Here is a 14,506-nt window from a genome sequence, read left to right as displayed (position 1 = left end):
CAAACGCAATGACCTTGCAACAGTGATCCACGCAATGGTCACCTCAAGATTAAACTACTGCAACGCGCTCTACATGGGGCTGCCCTTGTCCCGGATCCGGAGGCTGCAGCTAGTGCAGAATGCTGTGGACAGGCTGTTGTTGGGCCTCTCTATACGGGACCACATCCAGCCTGTGCTGAGGACACTGCACTGGTTGCCTATAGCGTACCGGATTTGGTTCAAGGTGCTGGTGCTAACCTTTAAAGCCCTACACGGTCAGGGGCTTGCCTACTTGAGGGACCGCCTCTCCCCATATGTGCCCCAGAAAGCACTGCAGTCAGGGTCGCAACATTGCCTGACCCTCCCTGGTCTGAAAGAAGCCAGGCTGAATGTCACCAGAACCAGGGCTTTCTCAGTGGCAACCCCAACCTGGTGGAATGAGCTCCTGGAGAACATCAGGGCCCTGCGGGACCTTTTACAGTTCCGCAGGGCCTGTAAACTGGAACTCTTCCACCAGATTTTCAATTAGGGGTTGCCACTGATGAGTGTGCCCTGGAACATCATCTGGTCTGAAATTTTAGAACACCCTCGGGCCTGAGATTCCGCTGGATGCTACCCCTATCGTTGGATGGGATTTGGATTACCGCCATTTCTGTTGGGTTAATGGCAACTGGCGTTGTTTTAACTGGTATGGTATTTATTTTGTTTTAACTTGGTTGTTTATGCCATTTTAATGTTGTTAGCCACCTTGAGTCAGATATCTGGAAAGGCGGGATATAAATATAAACAATAAATAAAATAAATAAATAAATACAATGCTCCTTGGCTTGCGAGAGAGGGCCATGTTATAAGTTGCCACTTACAGCTACCTCATACAGTATGCAGTCTTCACATGGTAACTCAACATGCAAATGATATTTAGTAGACCTGAATCAAAAGAGACTTATTTCTGCAAAATGAGAGCAGTTCAGGGATAGCTACAGGCATCCTTTTTCAAGAGGTCCTATGCCAGTGCAAATTTTCCTAGGCAGTTTGATGGCCAAACTATTCCTAGTTTCTGTTTTGGAATAGGTTCTCAAGTAATATTTAGATCATGTTAAAAATAAATAAATCCCTAAGTGCTAGACATTATAGCAGAAGAATCTCATAGGTTCCCATTGCTTCCAGTGCAACCACTGGAACAAGCAGACAGTTGAGATGAATGGAACCTAAACATTCCTAACTTTCTCCAGATTAAACCCAAACAAAAATTTGCAGAGCAACACTAACTCTTTTACATATTGGTTGTTTTGACAAAACAGCAGAGAATAAAATCTGCCACAACAGCACACTTGTAGCTTAGTGTCTGAGCCCAACCATTATAACCTGCAACTACTCCCACACAAAAGCGTGTGGCAGCTAAATGAATTTCAAAGATTTCATTCCTTTTAAATAACCTCTGGGACCACAACACATACAATTATTAGACAATGTTAAAGTTCTTCGGCTTGCTTTCTCAAATGCTCCTGGATTGTGTTTTTTGGTTAATAAATATCATCTGTAAGATACACGATTGCAACAATGAGTATTTTTCCCCACAGAGACAACCTGACCTACTTAGTAACTGTATGGTCCACAGCTAGCTAGATGGGGGGACCCCCTAAAATATGATAGTTCAGTAGGCTTGCCAACCAAGTGCTAGTGGTAGAGTCTGGTGGGTAGGTACACCATAATCAGCATCATACCAACACGGCAATGTCACTTCTGTGCGAACATGGAAGCAACGTTATCACCTTGGGGCAATGCTCTAGGATTAACTTGAACTCTTGAACTCCCTTTTGTTCCTTAAGCTCCACAGAGCAGCAAAACAGGTGCTAAGTAGGAAGTCCTCCTCCAAAGCAGAAGACCTGGCACCTGTATAGTTCAGAGGTCTTTGAAGCAAAGCCTTCACTTCAGACTGAAGGGGGAGTTCACAGAATGTAAAGCTTCTCCCAGCAAAAGATATTTCTGCCCATCTTCCCAATCTCTTGTCCTTTATTGAGTGGAATTTTTTGCATGGAGAAACATTCAGTCATGTGAGCCCAACACAAAGTTCACAACAGTTTAGCCTGCAGATAGTCTGACCACCGCAGTGAGAGGTAGCTTTGATGAACAGCTGGTTTCCATCATTTCTACAGTGGCTCATTACAATCTACAAAGTAACACACTTTTCGGCCACACATAAAATTAGTAGCCTGATGGTAAATTGTTTTAGACAAATTATTTACAGTATTTATAAGCCTGCCTTTCTTATAAAACAAACATTAAAACCTCTCTAAAATCATCTTATGCCACTCACCCATGGTTAGTCCCCCTCTGCCCAGACTCAGTGCGCCCCAAAAACTCTATGGAACAGCCTCTGTTTTGCAGCTTTGCTGCAAAGCCAAGAGCATAGGAATTCCCTTTGACCTCTTTCAGGAGGCTGTTCAAGAGACATGGGGTGGCCACTGAAAAGGCTTGAGCCCAGACTATTGCTGAATATGCTCTGGACTGTCTTTCCTCTCCTCACCCTCTGCTATCACCTTCCCCTGTATCACTCCCTGTCTGAGAGGTTCTTTGTCCTTCATATGCTCGAATTAATGGCAAAATGGAGAGGAAAATAATACAAAGAAATGTTTCTCACATGACACTTGGGGTGTGCAAGTCAGAGCCCTGTAACTAAAAGAGAAAACAATCTTAAATATTCAGAGCTACAGGTATCAATCATTCACCTCTTTCTTGATTTTATGCTCTGCAGCTTGTATTCGCTGGTCCATCTCCTCTTCCAGTTCACTCAGCTGCATTGCCGCTTTATCCTGTGCTCTAGAATGTAAACAGTATTAAACATGTTCACACAAAACACTTAAGTTCACATAAAACTTAAACTTGTTCCACCACGAACCCAGACAGGTGAATAGAGATATTTCAAGTTGGAATATAAAGAGGTGAATAAAATCAGTACTTAAAGCTCCAACTTAATGTCACCCCAATCTCAATATTCAGGCTACTACATTAAAATGATAACATTCTTGGAATGGAAAAGTCCACTGAGTACTTAAGACATGATAAAAACATTGGGCACACATAGATACCGCACACTAAGGTTGCTGCACAAATTGCCAAGTATGCTAACTAAACGATGGGCTGGATCCCATCACTCACCTCCTCATTACACTGGAGGAAACAGCTCTACACTTAAACTGAGCAGAATGATAGGACTTGAATGTATATGTGGATTGGCTTTTTTGCACAAAGTTTTGTGCATGTAATTAGTAGTTGCTCTGTAGCCTCAGGGCATGGAGCTGGCCTGCTCTATAGTGACTTAGCTCAGAAGTCTGCATGTGTAATTCTAAGCACAGCCTGAGTGTATGGATCAAAAAATCCGTACAGGTACAGAAGGGGGAGGTGTTTCTACAAATCTAAGAGAAACTCAGGTTTGCAGGGGGGAAGTCTTTTTAAAAAAACCAAAAAAGTTTTAAAATGGGAAAAACTCATGAGGTTTTAGCAGCCATTTTAGGTTGCCTAGCCAATGATCTTCAGTTGCCCAGGTAATCCAAAATGGATAGTATGGAGGTGAGTTAGAGGAGGATGGGAAGGCAGGAAAGACAAGAAGGTAAATGGGAGGGAGGAAAAACCAGAGGGGACAGAGGAAAGGAAAATGAAGCAAGGGTAGTGGAGGCAGGAAAAAATGAAGCAAGCAAGGAAAATGGAAATGCTGCAAGGGCTATGAGACAGGGAAAAGACTGAGACAGTGTGGTAAAGAGGATGAATGGGAGGATGAGATTTCTTACATACGCATACCTGTTCTTATGTATTTTATGTTTTATGTCTAAAGTTGAAAATGGTGGTGCATGGAGATCTTCCAGAATTACAACTGTTAACTTAGTACAGATATCCATTCCCCTGGAGAAAATGGCTGCTCTGTACTCTATGGCATTATACTCCACTAATGTCCCTCCCCTCCCCTCCCCAAATACTGCCTTCCCCAGGCTCTCCAACACACACAAATCTCCACAAATTTCCCAACCCATAGTTGGCAAATCTAATGGGATGCTATCTGTTTCATGTTTCCTGTCGCATGTAATTCTAGAAGAACCAGGCAATCCAGCACTAAAACTGATGTATAGCCAGGGGTCTTTTGGGGTCGGAGCAAGCCAGAGCACCACTCCGGCAGCCCAGGAGCTGGCACAAATGGCATTGGCAGCAAGCCCCGCCCCCAGCTCCCCACACTGCGGCCCATCACCGGCCGCCCAGGGTCCGCTCTGGAGCGCTGCAGCCCCGGGGAAGCCTAAGCAGGCCTGTCATTGGCTTCCCAGGGCCCGCGCTGGAGCGCTGCAGCCCCAGGGAGGCATGAGGTGGCCCGTTGTCGACCTCCTGGGGCCCACACTTGAGCTCTGCAGCCCCGGGGAGGCATGAGGAGGCCCGTCGTCAGCCTCCAGGGGCCTGCGCTGGAGCGCTGTGGCCTCGGGTAGGCATGAGGAGGCCCATCGTCACTCCTGGGGCCCACGCTGGAGTGCTGCGACCCTGGGGACACATGAGGAGGCCCGTCGCCGGCCTCCTGGGGCCCACGCTGGAGCACTTCAGCCCCAGGGAGGCATGCTTCTTCTTTCCTTCTCTATTTTTATCCCTTCTTTCCTTTTTTTCTTTCCCTCTTTCCTTCCTTCTTTTCTTCTCTCTACTCCCTCTCTCTTTCCTTCCCTCTTTCCTCCTTTTGCAGCTCAACTCGAGTGAGAAGGGGTTTAAACTTTAAACCCCTTCTCTCTTCACGTCCCCCCCCCCGCCAGCTGGGGAAGGGAAGGGAAGGGGAGACTTCTGAAGATGCCTCCCCCCTTTTGGTTCCCCTTCTGACATCACTTTCGGTGATGTCAGGGGGCATGGCATATGCTAATGAGGTATTATGCTAATAGCCTAGTAGCTCACTAGCATACCTTATGCTAATGAGCTCCTGCAGTTCTTTTTCTACTAAAAGACCCCTGTGTATAGCCAACATTCTTTTTTCTGAAGCAACACAAGAGACCTTTAATAAAAATATTAAACATGATCTATTAATCATTTGGGCCTCAATATTTTCTCAAAAAGCATCATTTCAATACTATTTTAATAATTATGAGCCATCTTTAATAAAAGTCTTCAAAAGTTACTGGTTTGGTTTCAGTCAGGGATTTTTAAGTTACAATTTCGAGTTGCAAACCAGAGGCCTCTGAGATGAAGTAAAAAAAGTCATGACATGCTGTCATGGTAGAATAAGTAAAAGGACGCCAAAGAACAGTAGTTAAAGATGAGCACATCATGCAAATATGTTTTCTTAGTAGCAATTAGCCTTTGAATTATAACCCTTTCCATTAGTTCAGATGGAGTAGATTCAAATGTTGTACAGTGTGATATCTAGTACCCACAATTCCCAAAGTCAGGAAGGAATGGAAATGACACATTAACACATTTTGTCATGAGCAACGACAAGGAACTGCATCCTACATACAAAAATAGTAATTAACAATGAAGTATAAAACTATTTGCTACCTTTTTACAGCTATGGCTAAGTTTTCCATCTCCGCACTCTGAAGCTTGATCTCACGAATGAAGTTCTTAATTACATGTTCATAAGGCTGAATTAATCGTGGTTCCACTATACTGATGTTCTGATACAGAACACTGACCTGCTCTTGCCTAGGGGGAAAAAAAAGTAGTTGTTACAGATTTAATCATCAGGTTACAGTGAGAGATGACAACTATAATGAGTGGGGGGAAACACTTATTCAGTTTGTACATGGTTTATCTCCCCACACACACACACTAAAACCCTCCAAAACCAATTTTAAATTAACTGAAGGCAGTACCAAAAAACAAAAATGAAATGAATTGCATCTGAAGATATCTAGAGATTGTGAAGTCTATCATCCATAGAAAAATCAACACTGGGCTGGATCAGACGAAGCATTTTCATGGATGCAGGGATTTCTACCTATGAAGTACAATTGTCCTGTCTGCCCCCTCCCTATGACAGTCTAAAATGCCCCTGCTAAATCCCGTTCCCAGAGTCCTCTCTCCCTCGAGAACAGGATATCGGGGACATTTTGGGAGAGGGGATGGGAAACGTGCTCCATGAGGAGAAATGTTTATGCCTTGGAAACATCTAGTCTGGATCCAAGCCATTATATTTATGCACTACATGCACTGTCTAGGGCTTTTAAATGTTTTTTAAAAAACTTTATTCATTCTTAAGAGTTTGATTCATGTAATCAATTCCATTTTTTTCCTACAACCCCAAGCCTCACCCTCCATTTCTCAAACAACTTTGCTGCTGAGTAAGGTATGCACCCGTGCACTCTGTTTCATGTTTGCTGAAGCAGTGAAATATGTATCAGCACTCACATAAGCCATCAGGCAAATTCATTCTGTCTACGGAGGATCTGAAGTCCTTCATTTACCCACTCAACTCTGACTGGCTTGTTTTCATGCCTCTCTTAACCGGTAGTATTTCAATCCTTTCTCTCACTTTCTATAAAAATCCCTATCTGCCCATTCTGGTTGTTTATCCTATGGAAATACTTAAATAGGCATTTAATGTGTTTTTAGAGAGCTCCCACATTTTCCAACTAGCTTCTAAGATAATGTTACATAGTCACAGGGGTGAACTCCTTGTTTTTAAGACATCATAAAGCTGTTTTGTTTGGGGGTTGTTGTTTTTTAAAGGATTCAACAAAGACTCATCTATAAACTCGGGTAAATTTCAATGCCTGGAACCAAGCAATTAAGAATTTTGTATTTTTATACCTTGATGTCTTTTCTCTTTTAACAATTGTATTTTAATACATCAATTTCAATATCTCTTATAAAAAATATTGACTATTTTTAAGCTATACTACTGTACCTTATAGGATATTTCATACACTGGGTATCTTGCCCTGCTTGGGCAAATTCTCTGGATTAAATCCAGACATTATTGAGGTTGTTTCTGTCGTTAATCAAATGTCTCTGAAGACCTTTAACATACAGAATGGTGGCAGCTCTAACAAGATATTGGACCCTTGACTAGGTCAAGGAGAGGGATTGGGTGTGCAAGGCTAGAAATAACTGTACGTTACAGATTTAATCATCAGGTTACAGTGAGAGATGACAACTATAATGAGTGGGGGGAAACACTTATTCAGTTTGTACATGGTTTATCTCCCCACACACATACACTAAAAACCCTCCAAAACCAATTTTAAATTAACTGAAGGCAGTACCAAAAAACAAAAATGAAATGAATTGCATCTGAAGATATCTAGAGATTGTGAAGTCTATCATCCATAGAAAAATCAACACTGGGCTGGACCAGACAAAGCATTTTCATGGATGCAGGGATTTCTACCTATGAAGCACAATTGTCCTGCCTGCCCCCTCCCATTAAAGTCTAAAATGCCCCCGCTAAATCCCGTTCCCACAATCCTCTCTCCCTCGAGAACAGAATTTTGGGGACATTTTGGGAGAGGGGATGGGAAACGTGCTCCATGAGGAGAAATGTTTATGCCTTGGAAACATCTAGTCTGGATCCAAGCCATTATATTTATGCACTACATGCACTGTCTAGGGCTTTTAAACATTTTTTAAAAACTTTATTCATTCTTAAGAGTTTGATTCATGTAATCAATTCCATTTTTTTCCTACAACCCCAAGCCTCACCCTCCATTTCTGAAACAACTTTGCTGCTGAATAAGGTATGCACCCATGCACTCTGTTTCATGTTTGCTGAAGCAGTGAAATATGTATCAGCACTCACATAAGCCATCAGGCAAATTCATTCTGTCTAGGAAGGATCTGAAGTCCTTCATTCACCCACTCACCTCTGACTGGCTTGTTTTCATGTCTCTCTTAACCGGTAGTATTTCAATCCTTTCTCTCACTTTCTATAAAAATCCCTATCTGCCCATTCTGGTTGTTTATCCTATGGAAATACTTAAATAGGCATTTAATGTGTTTTTAGAGAGCTCCCACATTTTCCAACTAGCTTCTAAGATAATGTTACATAGTCACAGGGGTGAACTCCTTGTTTTTAAGACATCATAAAGCTGTTTTGTTTTTGTTTTGGGGCTGTTGTTTTTTAAAGGATTCAACAAAGACTCATCTATAAACTCGGGTAAATTATGTGCACTATTACAATGCCTGGAACCAAGCAATTAAGAATTTTGTATTTTTATACCTTGATGTCTTTTCTCTTTTAAGAATTATATTTTAATACATCAATTTCAATATCTTTTATAAGAAATATTGACTATTTTTAAGCTATACTACTGTACCTTATAGGATATTTCATACACTGGGAATCTTGCCCTGCTTGGGCAAGTTCTCTGGATTAAATCCAGACATTATTGAGGTTGTTTCTGTCGTTAATCAAATGTCTCTGAAGACCTTTAACATACAGAATGGTGGCAGCTCTAACGAGATACTGGACCCTTGACTAGGTCAAGGAGAGGGATTGGGTGTGCAAGGCTAGAAATAACTGTACATTGCCCTTGCATTGCCCTTACCTTCACAACAACATAAGTAGCTTCATTCATACTATGGAAGGCAAGTGTGTTCCAATGTCTGGACCATGCTCTATCATGCACAGGAAAACACTGGAGATGCTAAACAATAAATGGGTCATATAACAGATATCAAATATTCTTACAAATAATTTTCACTACACAGGGTAGGTAGATGTCATTACCGTGCTCCCCCTCAATAATAATATGAATAGGTGTTACTTGGTGAAAGATTACAGTTGTAAAACTAAATGCCAGAAACAGTGGAGTAGATCCTACCTCTATGGAATCTGAAAATCTGGAATCTGAAGCCTTCCTCCAGCCTGAGGAGGGATCCCCCAATTTAATTGGTTCTGAGCGACTCAAGGTGGAGGAAGGATCCTTGGAGGAGGGTGGGATCTACAGCAGTGGTTTTCCTAATCTGCAAATTCACTGCAGTGCTTACTGAAGTAGGGACTTTCAGCTCAGAAGTGAATGTAGATGAATGGTATTCCTGAATTCAGGAAATATTGGCTTCACTCTTCCTCTTCCATCCACGGTCTCATGCATTAAGCCAAATTGTCTTTATGGGGGAGGGGGATCCAGGTTTGTGTTTTTTTCTTTAAAAGGTTAATCATAAGAATGGTCCCTGGCAAGCATAAAAGGGGTGGATACACTTGGAGGTTGGTTGCAATGCACCTTGTATAAATATCATAATTTGCTTCATACTCTTGGACTGGCTAATCAGGAAGCACATCTCTGTCCCCTTCTTCTCCCCCTTTGTAAAGTTATCCTCTGGAGTCTGGAAGAGAGCTTTGTACTGTACTCTGACAGTACTACCTTTTGTTCTGCTCTCAAGTACGTCACAGCTGCTGTTTTCAGAGGGTTTTGAACTTCAAAGATTAAACAAACAAGAAACCTGAAAGAAGGAAGGTGGAAAGCTATACCTTTTTACCCTTGCTTTTCAGTCTTGCCTGGTATGTTGGGCTTCAGAGAGCCACTTTCTGTCATAAGCATATGGTGATAATTGTGACAGATTGCTCATGTTATTTCATCCCTGAACCACCATATAGTCTCGTTGTTCCTCACAGGCCCAATTGTACATGTTGAGTACTGAATTCAACAAACTTTGGTGGCAGTACAAGTCAGGTGTGAATGGGTAAGAAACGAAACCTGAGGCAAACAGTAGTGCCTGCAACTCCTAGAGGAGCACCAGTAGACACAGGAAAGGGATGGATTCCTTTTCAACCAAAGATGACTGCATCTGAATACTTGCACAAGAAGTCTGTAGGAGATTTAAATTAAAAACACAAGTCAGCAACCCACAGGAGCCATGAACCTTTTAAAACAACAGCTTATTCAAAAGTGACTAGAAGAGTTGCTGTTCACAAACAGAATATATTTGCACCAATTTGCACAAGAGTGACGGCAGTGGCATTCAGTGACCCAAGTGAATGCACTGAACTTTCATAAATGCACAGAATTTCAGAAAGCAACACCTAGAGACTAAGCTTCTTCTTCCAGGAATGCTCACTTAGTAACTGATCATGAGGGCCCCTTAGAGAATACAGGGTGAGGAGCAGCACTGGTCCCTTCCTTGTGTCTGACCATAAATGTATCTAATTCTCAACATATACAAGCCTGTGAATATTTAAATCTGGAGATAGGAGATGTGAATAGACAAAACAGATTTTTCCACAAACCTGAAAAAGCGCTCGGTTTTCAGGAAAATCTAAAATCTTACCAAAAAAAGATCGGTGGGGTTAAAGCCCATGATCTAATAGAAACTTCTGAAAATGAAGGCCTTTTCAGTGGCCTTTGTGTAGGTTGCTAGGCAGCCACAACAGTATCTCTAGCCTTCAAGTCTTGGTTTCTGTCACTAAAGGTGGGCAGGGCACGGCCCTTTCAGGGCTGTTTTGGCCTTTATAGAATAACTCATTGGGGCCAGGCCTAGCAGCAAACACCAGGCAACTTGATAGCAAATGACTTGCATGTCTCACTCAGGCCTATCTACTTGTTACTGTTTAACAGCCGCTGCCACACAAAAGCCAGTGTGGTGTAGAGGTCAGAATTTCAGAATAGGATCTGGAAGTTGTTGTTGTTCAGTCACACAGTCGAGTCCAACTCTTCGTGACCCCATGGAACACATCACGCCAGGCCCTCCTCTCTTCCGTCATGCTCCGGAGTTTGCTTAATTTCATGTTCGTTGCATCAATAACACTGTCTAACCATCTCATCCTTTGCCGTCCCCTTCTTTTTCTTTCAATCTTTCCCAGCATCAGGGTCTTCTCCAGTGAGTGCTCCCTTCCCATTTGGTGGCCAAAGTATTTGAGCTTCAGCTTCAGTATCTGGCCTTCCAGGGAACAGTCAGGGTTGATTTCTTTTAGGATTGACTGATTCGATCTCCTTGCTGTCCAAGGGACTCTCAAGAGTCTTCTCCAGCACCATAATTCAAAAGAATCTATTCTTCGGCACTCAGCCTTCCTTATAGCCCAACTCTCGGAGCCATACATTACTAAGGATCTGGAAGACCCAGGTTCAAATCATTCTGCCATGGAAACTCACTGGGAGACTTTGGGTCAACCTACCTCAAAGGGTTGTCATGCGGACAAAATGGAGGAGATGAGAATGATGTAAGCTGCTTTGGGGGCTTCCTTTGTGGAGAGAGGAGGGGTATAAATAATGTAACTAAATAATAACTAATAATATATATAGCTGAAGATGGGGGGCAGATAAAAGGTAGGCTGGCTGGTGAGGCAGAAGGAGAGAAAGAAGGGGGAAAGGTGAGGATACATGGGGGCCAGGCAAAGAATAGTGTGGGAAGGGGATACAAGGCCCAGCTCAAGCCCATAGCTACCATAGGGCCCTTGGGGAAACACCCCTTTCTGCCCCTGCCATTATCTGACCTCAAAGAGTCTGCCCTTGCCAGCTGGTGCTAACCACAGCCACTCCCTTTTCTAAGTCCCCATGGCAACCTTGCAGCCAGCCTTCTGCCAGGCCCCAACCACGCCTGGCTCGCTCAGCCCCTTCAGCAGAGTCTGAGCATGTGCAAGGGCCAGCCCAGGAGTATGGCTAGTGGGAGCAGGAGGGGCCCACCCCAGTAGGGCTGGCTGGGCTCTGGATGGACCACCCTCCCTCCTTCTGCCAGGGCCCAGCTGAGTCTGGCACCCACAGGATGGAGAGCCGGCTGAGGCCAACCCCTTCTTGCCTGGCGGCGCCTAGGCCCCACATACCAGGCAGCAGCTGCCCAGAGTGGTGGAGCCCTTTGGAGCACCTGGATGGATGGAGAGCGGGGCCTGTTGGGCAGGTAAGCCAACAAGCAAGGAAGCAGGACCACCTCTGATGACTGCAGGCATGCACAGCTAGAAACCTCTGCTGGCTGCGGGCTCTCTCTCTTAATTAGACCACCACTAATCAGTTGTAATTTAATAAAGCTCCCTGCTCTTGGCCCACCAGCGCAGTACACAACTGGGCCCAGCCTGGTGGTCGGCAACACACAAATGGGCCATAATTTCCCCAGATAGTCTGCCTGGGCAGGGAGAGAGCGAAAGCTGAAGACATGGGGGCAGATAAATGTAGGTTGGCTGGTGACTGAAAAGCAGATAAGGAAGCAGGAAAGAGGAAGAGCCTATGGATGCTTTCAGGGAAAGGAAAGAAGAAACAGTGGGGGAAGGGGAAACGAGATGCCCTTCACTTGCGATCCCCCACTTGTATATGACTATTCCTCTTATTAGTACCTATACCCCTTGTTATCCCTCAAATTACTAAAAGGCTATCTCTGTAAATTACTGGAAATAATTCAGTGTGTTCAGGCAGCAATGCAAATAAGCTGGATGTTTTATGCTGCTGCCAAATATTGTGACTATTTCTTATTTATGGGGAAGCAAATCCTTCATTGTTATTTACTCAGGTCTAGCTTTTTAATTGTTTGCTTATCCTCAGAGTCCACAGTGATGTTACCTATAGATACTGAGCCAGAACATACTAGAACTAAGCTCTCTAATTCAAAACACCTCAAATCTTATGAAAATTCTCTTTGCTGTTCACTTTGGCCCATTGTCTGATCACATTTGGGCCAGCATGGTATGGCTGTTAAGTCTGTCAGACTAGTATCTGGAAGACCTGGATTCAAATCCCCACTCGTACCATGGAAGCTGAGTGACCCTTGGCCAGTCATCTCAGACTTGCTAACAACCTGGATTTTTCCACCTACCTTGCAAGACTATTTCCCAAAACTTACTGGCTGGATTGGCATCCAGTAACCACCAGAAATCATCTCTTCCAAAGACATGCAGGTGTAACCAAGGGGAGAAAGATATCAGACATTAAGGTTTTGGGTGTGTGTTTCTAGGATTTTATTAGGATCCGACACACAATATCTTGCCATTTTTATCAGACAATTTAACATAACTCCCTGCTCCAATCATATGCATGCCTTAAAAAGCCAGTAATTTCATTACTCCAATTATGTGTTTAAAATACCAGAAATGGACAGAGTGGGTACTACCGTTCTACTGCACACCTGCAATTTCTGGGCAAGGATATAAATGTAAAGGCTCAAGACGGAATACTACAGCTTCATTTCTGAGCATTTAAAAAGGAAAACAAGAGCTTGTTCTAGAACTCATGCTGATTCAAAACAAGTTCAAAGGAAAAGAGAGGCTAACGTATCTTTTAATCTGAATTGGGAATGGTCTGCTTTGTACCAAGCTTCTAATGTTGTACTGTTTCTTTCATCACCAGAACCATTTCATCTTGACCCTGTTCTGTCTGATGCAATGTATGAGAGTTGCCATTCAGTAGAATCAAACCACATGTCTGCACACTCATGACAAACAAAGGTGACTGCAGTTTTCTACCACCCTGTTATAAGATAAGGTACCTGGATTACATTCAAACACCCGTATCCATGGTACTGAGATAAGTATACTGACTGAAAGGAGATGTTTAAACAAACTCTCACTGTACACACCTTGTCACTGTACAGAACTTCCCCACCTCGACAGCAGTCCTAAAGCAGGGTGTTGTACCTCAAAGGTACCCAAGCGGCCTTAGATCTACTTGTAAGCACCACCACTACAAAACATAATGTCAAAGAGATGGGGATGTTCTTAAGTGGGAAACATCTAAAAGTTGGGCAGAAAAAGTTCAGCAGAAAAAGAAGCCCACTTGCAATGAGACAGACCAATTTCATTAACATTTCTTGTTCAACAAAGAAAATGGCCAGTTTCCTATATGACATATCATGATTTTTCTTAAGATTTTTCACACAATGCTGTCCATTTGTTCTTCCAAAATAAGGACAATGGAGCAATCTTAAAAGACAATTAGTAATCAACTGAATTAGCCCGACATTCCACACAATCTATCCATTTTTATCCTGTTTTTCTTCCAAGGAGCTCCAAGCAAAACACATGGTTCTCCCTAACCCCCATTTTGTCCTCACAGCAACCTCATAAGGTAGGCTAGTCCTAGGGGTCACCCCATGAATTTAATGGCTGGGCAAATATTCAAAACAAGGTGTCCTACGTCCTATTCTGAGGTTTTAATCACAACACTACACTGGCTCTCCTAATTTACTCAATGGTTAACTGTAATACAAACTCGATTAAGATTCTGAACAAAACACAAGGTTCTAATTTGATTACTCGGAAGTCTACTAAAGGAGACTAGAAATCAGCACTGTTTTGCTCTTGTAACTTCAGGTAAACATCACTATATGCTACACAGATACCATGAATTTAGAGAATTCTAAATCCATGAATGAGTGTGTACATATTTCTTCTTTGTCCCAGAATATCATGGGCCTGCACACTATTCCTTATAGGAAATGCCCCACTAAAATGAACAATGCTTGTGCAAAGAGCTCAGAAGGCGGTAGCTTAACCTTCTGGATTTTAGGCTGTCAGTTTTTGTGTTTCTTCCAATACCCTCTTGACTTCCAGAAAGCTTTTGATAAAGTTCGTCATCAAAGGCTCCTAAGTAAGCTCAAAAATCATGGGATAAAAGGACAAGTCCTTTTATGGATCAAAAACTGGCTAATT

At 42.9% G+C, this 14,506-nt stretch overlaps 1 protein-coding gene across 1 annotated transcript in view; it reads right to left on the bottom strand.

Moving 5' to 3' along the window:
* RASEF (RAS and EF-hand domain containing) overlaps nucleotides 1-14,506 on the bottom strand; it is a 43,206-nt gene that overhangs the window by 24,969 nt on the left and 3,731 nt on the right. Inside the window, exons 2-3 of the mRNA XM_015419277.1 lie at nucleotides 5,497-5,643; nucleotides 2,709-2,799 (exon numbers count right to left, since the gene is read on the bottom strand). Coding sequence (XP_015274763.1) covers nucleotides 2,709-2,799; nucleotides 5,497-5,643 — 238 coding nt within the window. The remainder of the gene's footprint in view (nucleotides 1-2,708; nucleotides 2,800-5,496; nucleotides 5,644-14,506) is intronic.

Source organism: Gekko japonicus, unplaced genomic scaffold (assembly GCF_001447785.1).
Source record: "Gekko japonicus isolate JY-2015 unplaced genomic scaffold, Gekko_japonicus_V1.1 scaffold133, whole genome shotgun sequence".
NCBI classification, from domain to species: domain Eukaryota; kingdom Metazoa; phylum Chordata; class Lepidosauria; order Squamata; family Gekkonidae; genus Gekko; species Gekko japonicus.
The sequence above is the reverse complement of the archived record's forward strand: the minus strand, read 5'-3'. Positions and strand labels throughout refer to the sequence as shown.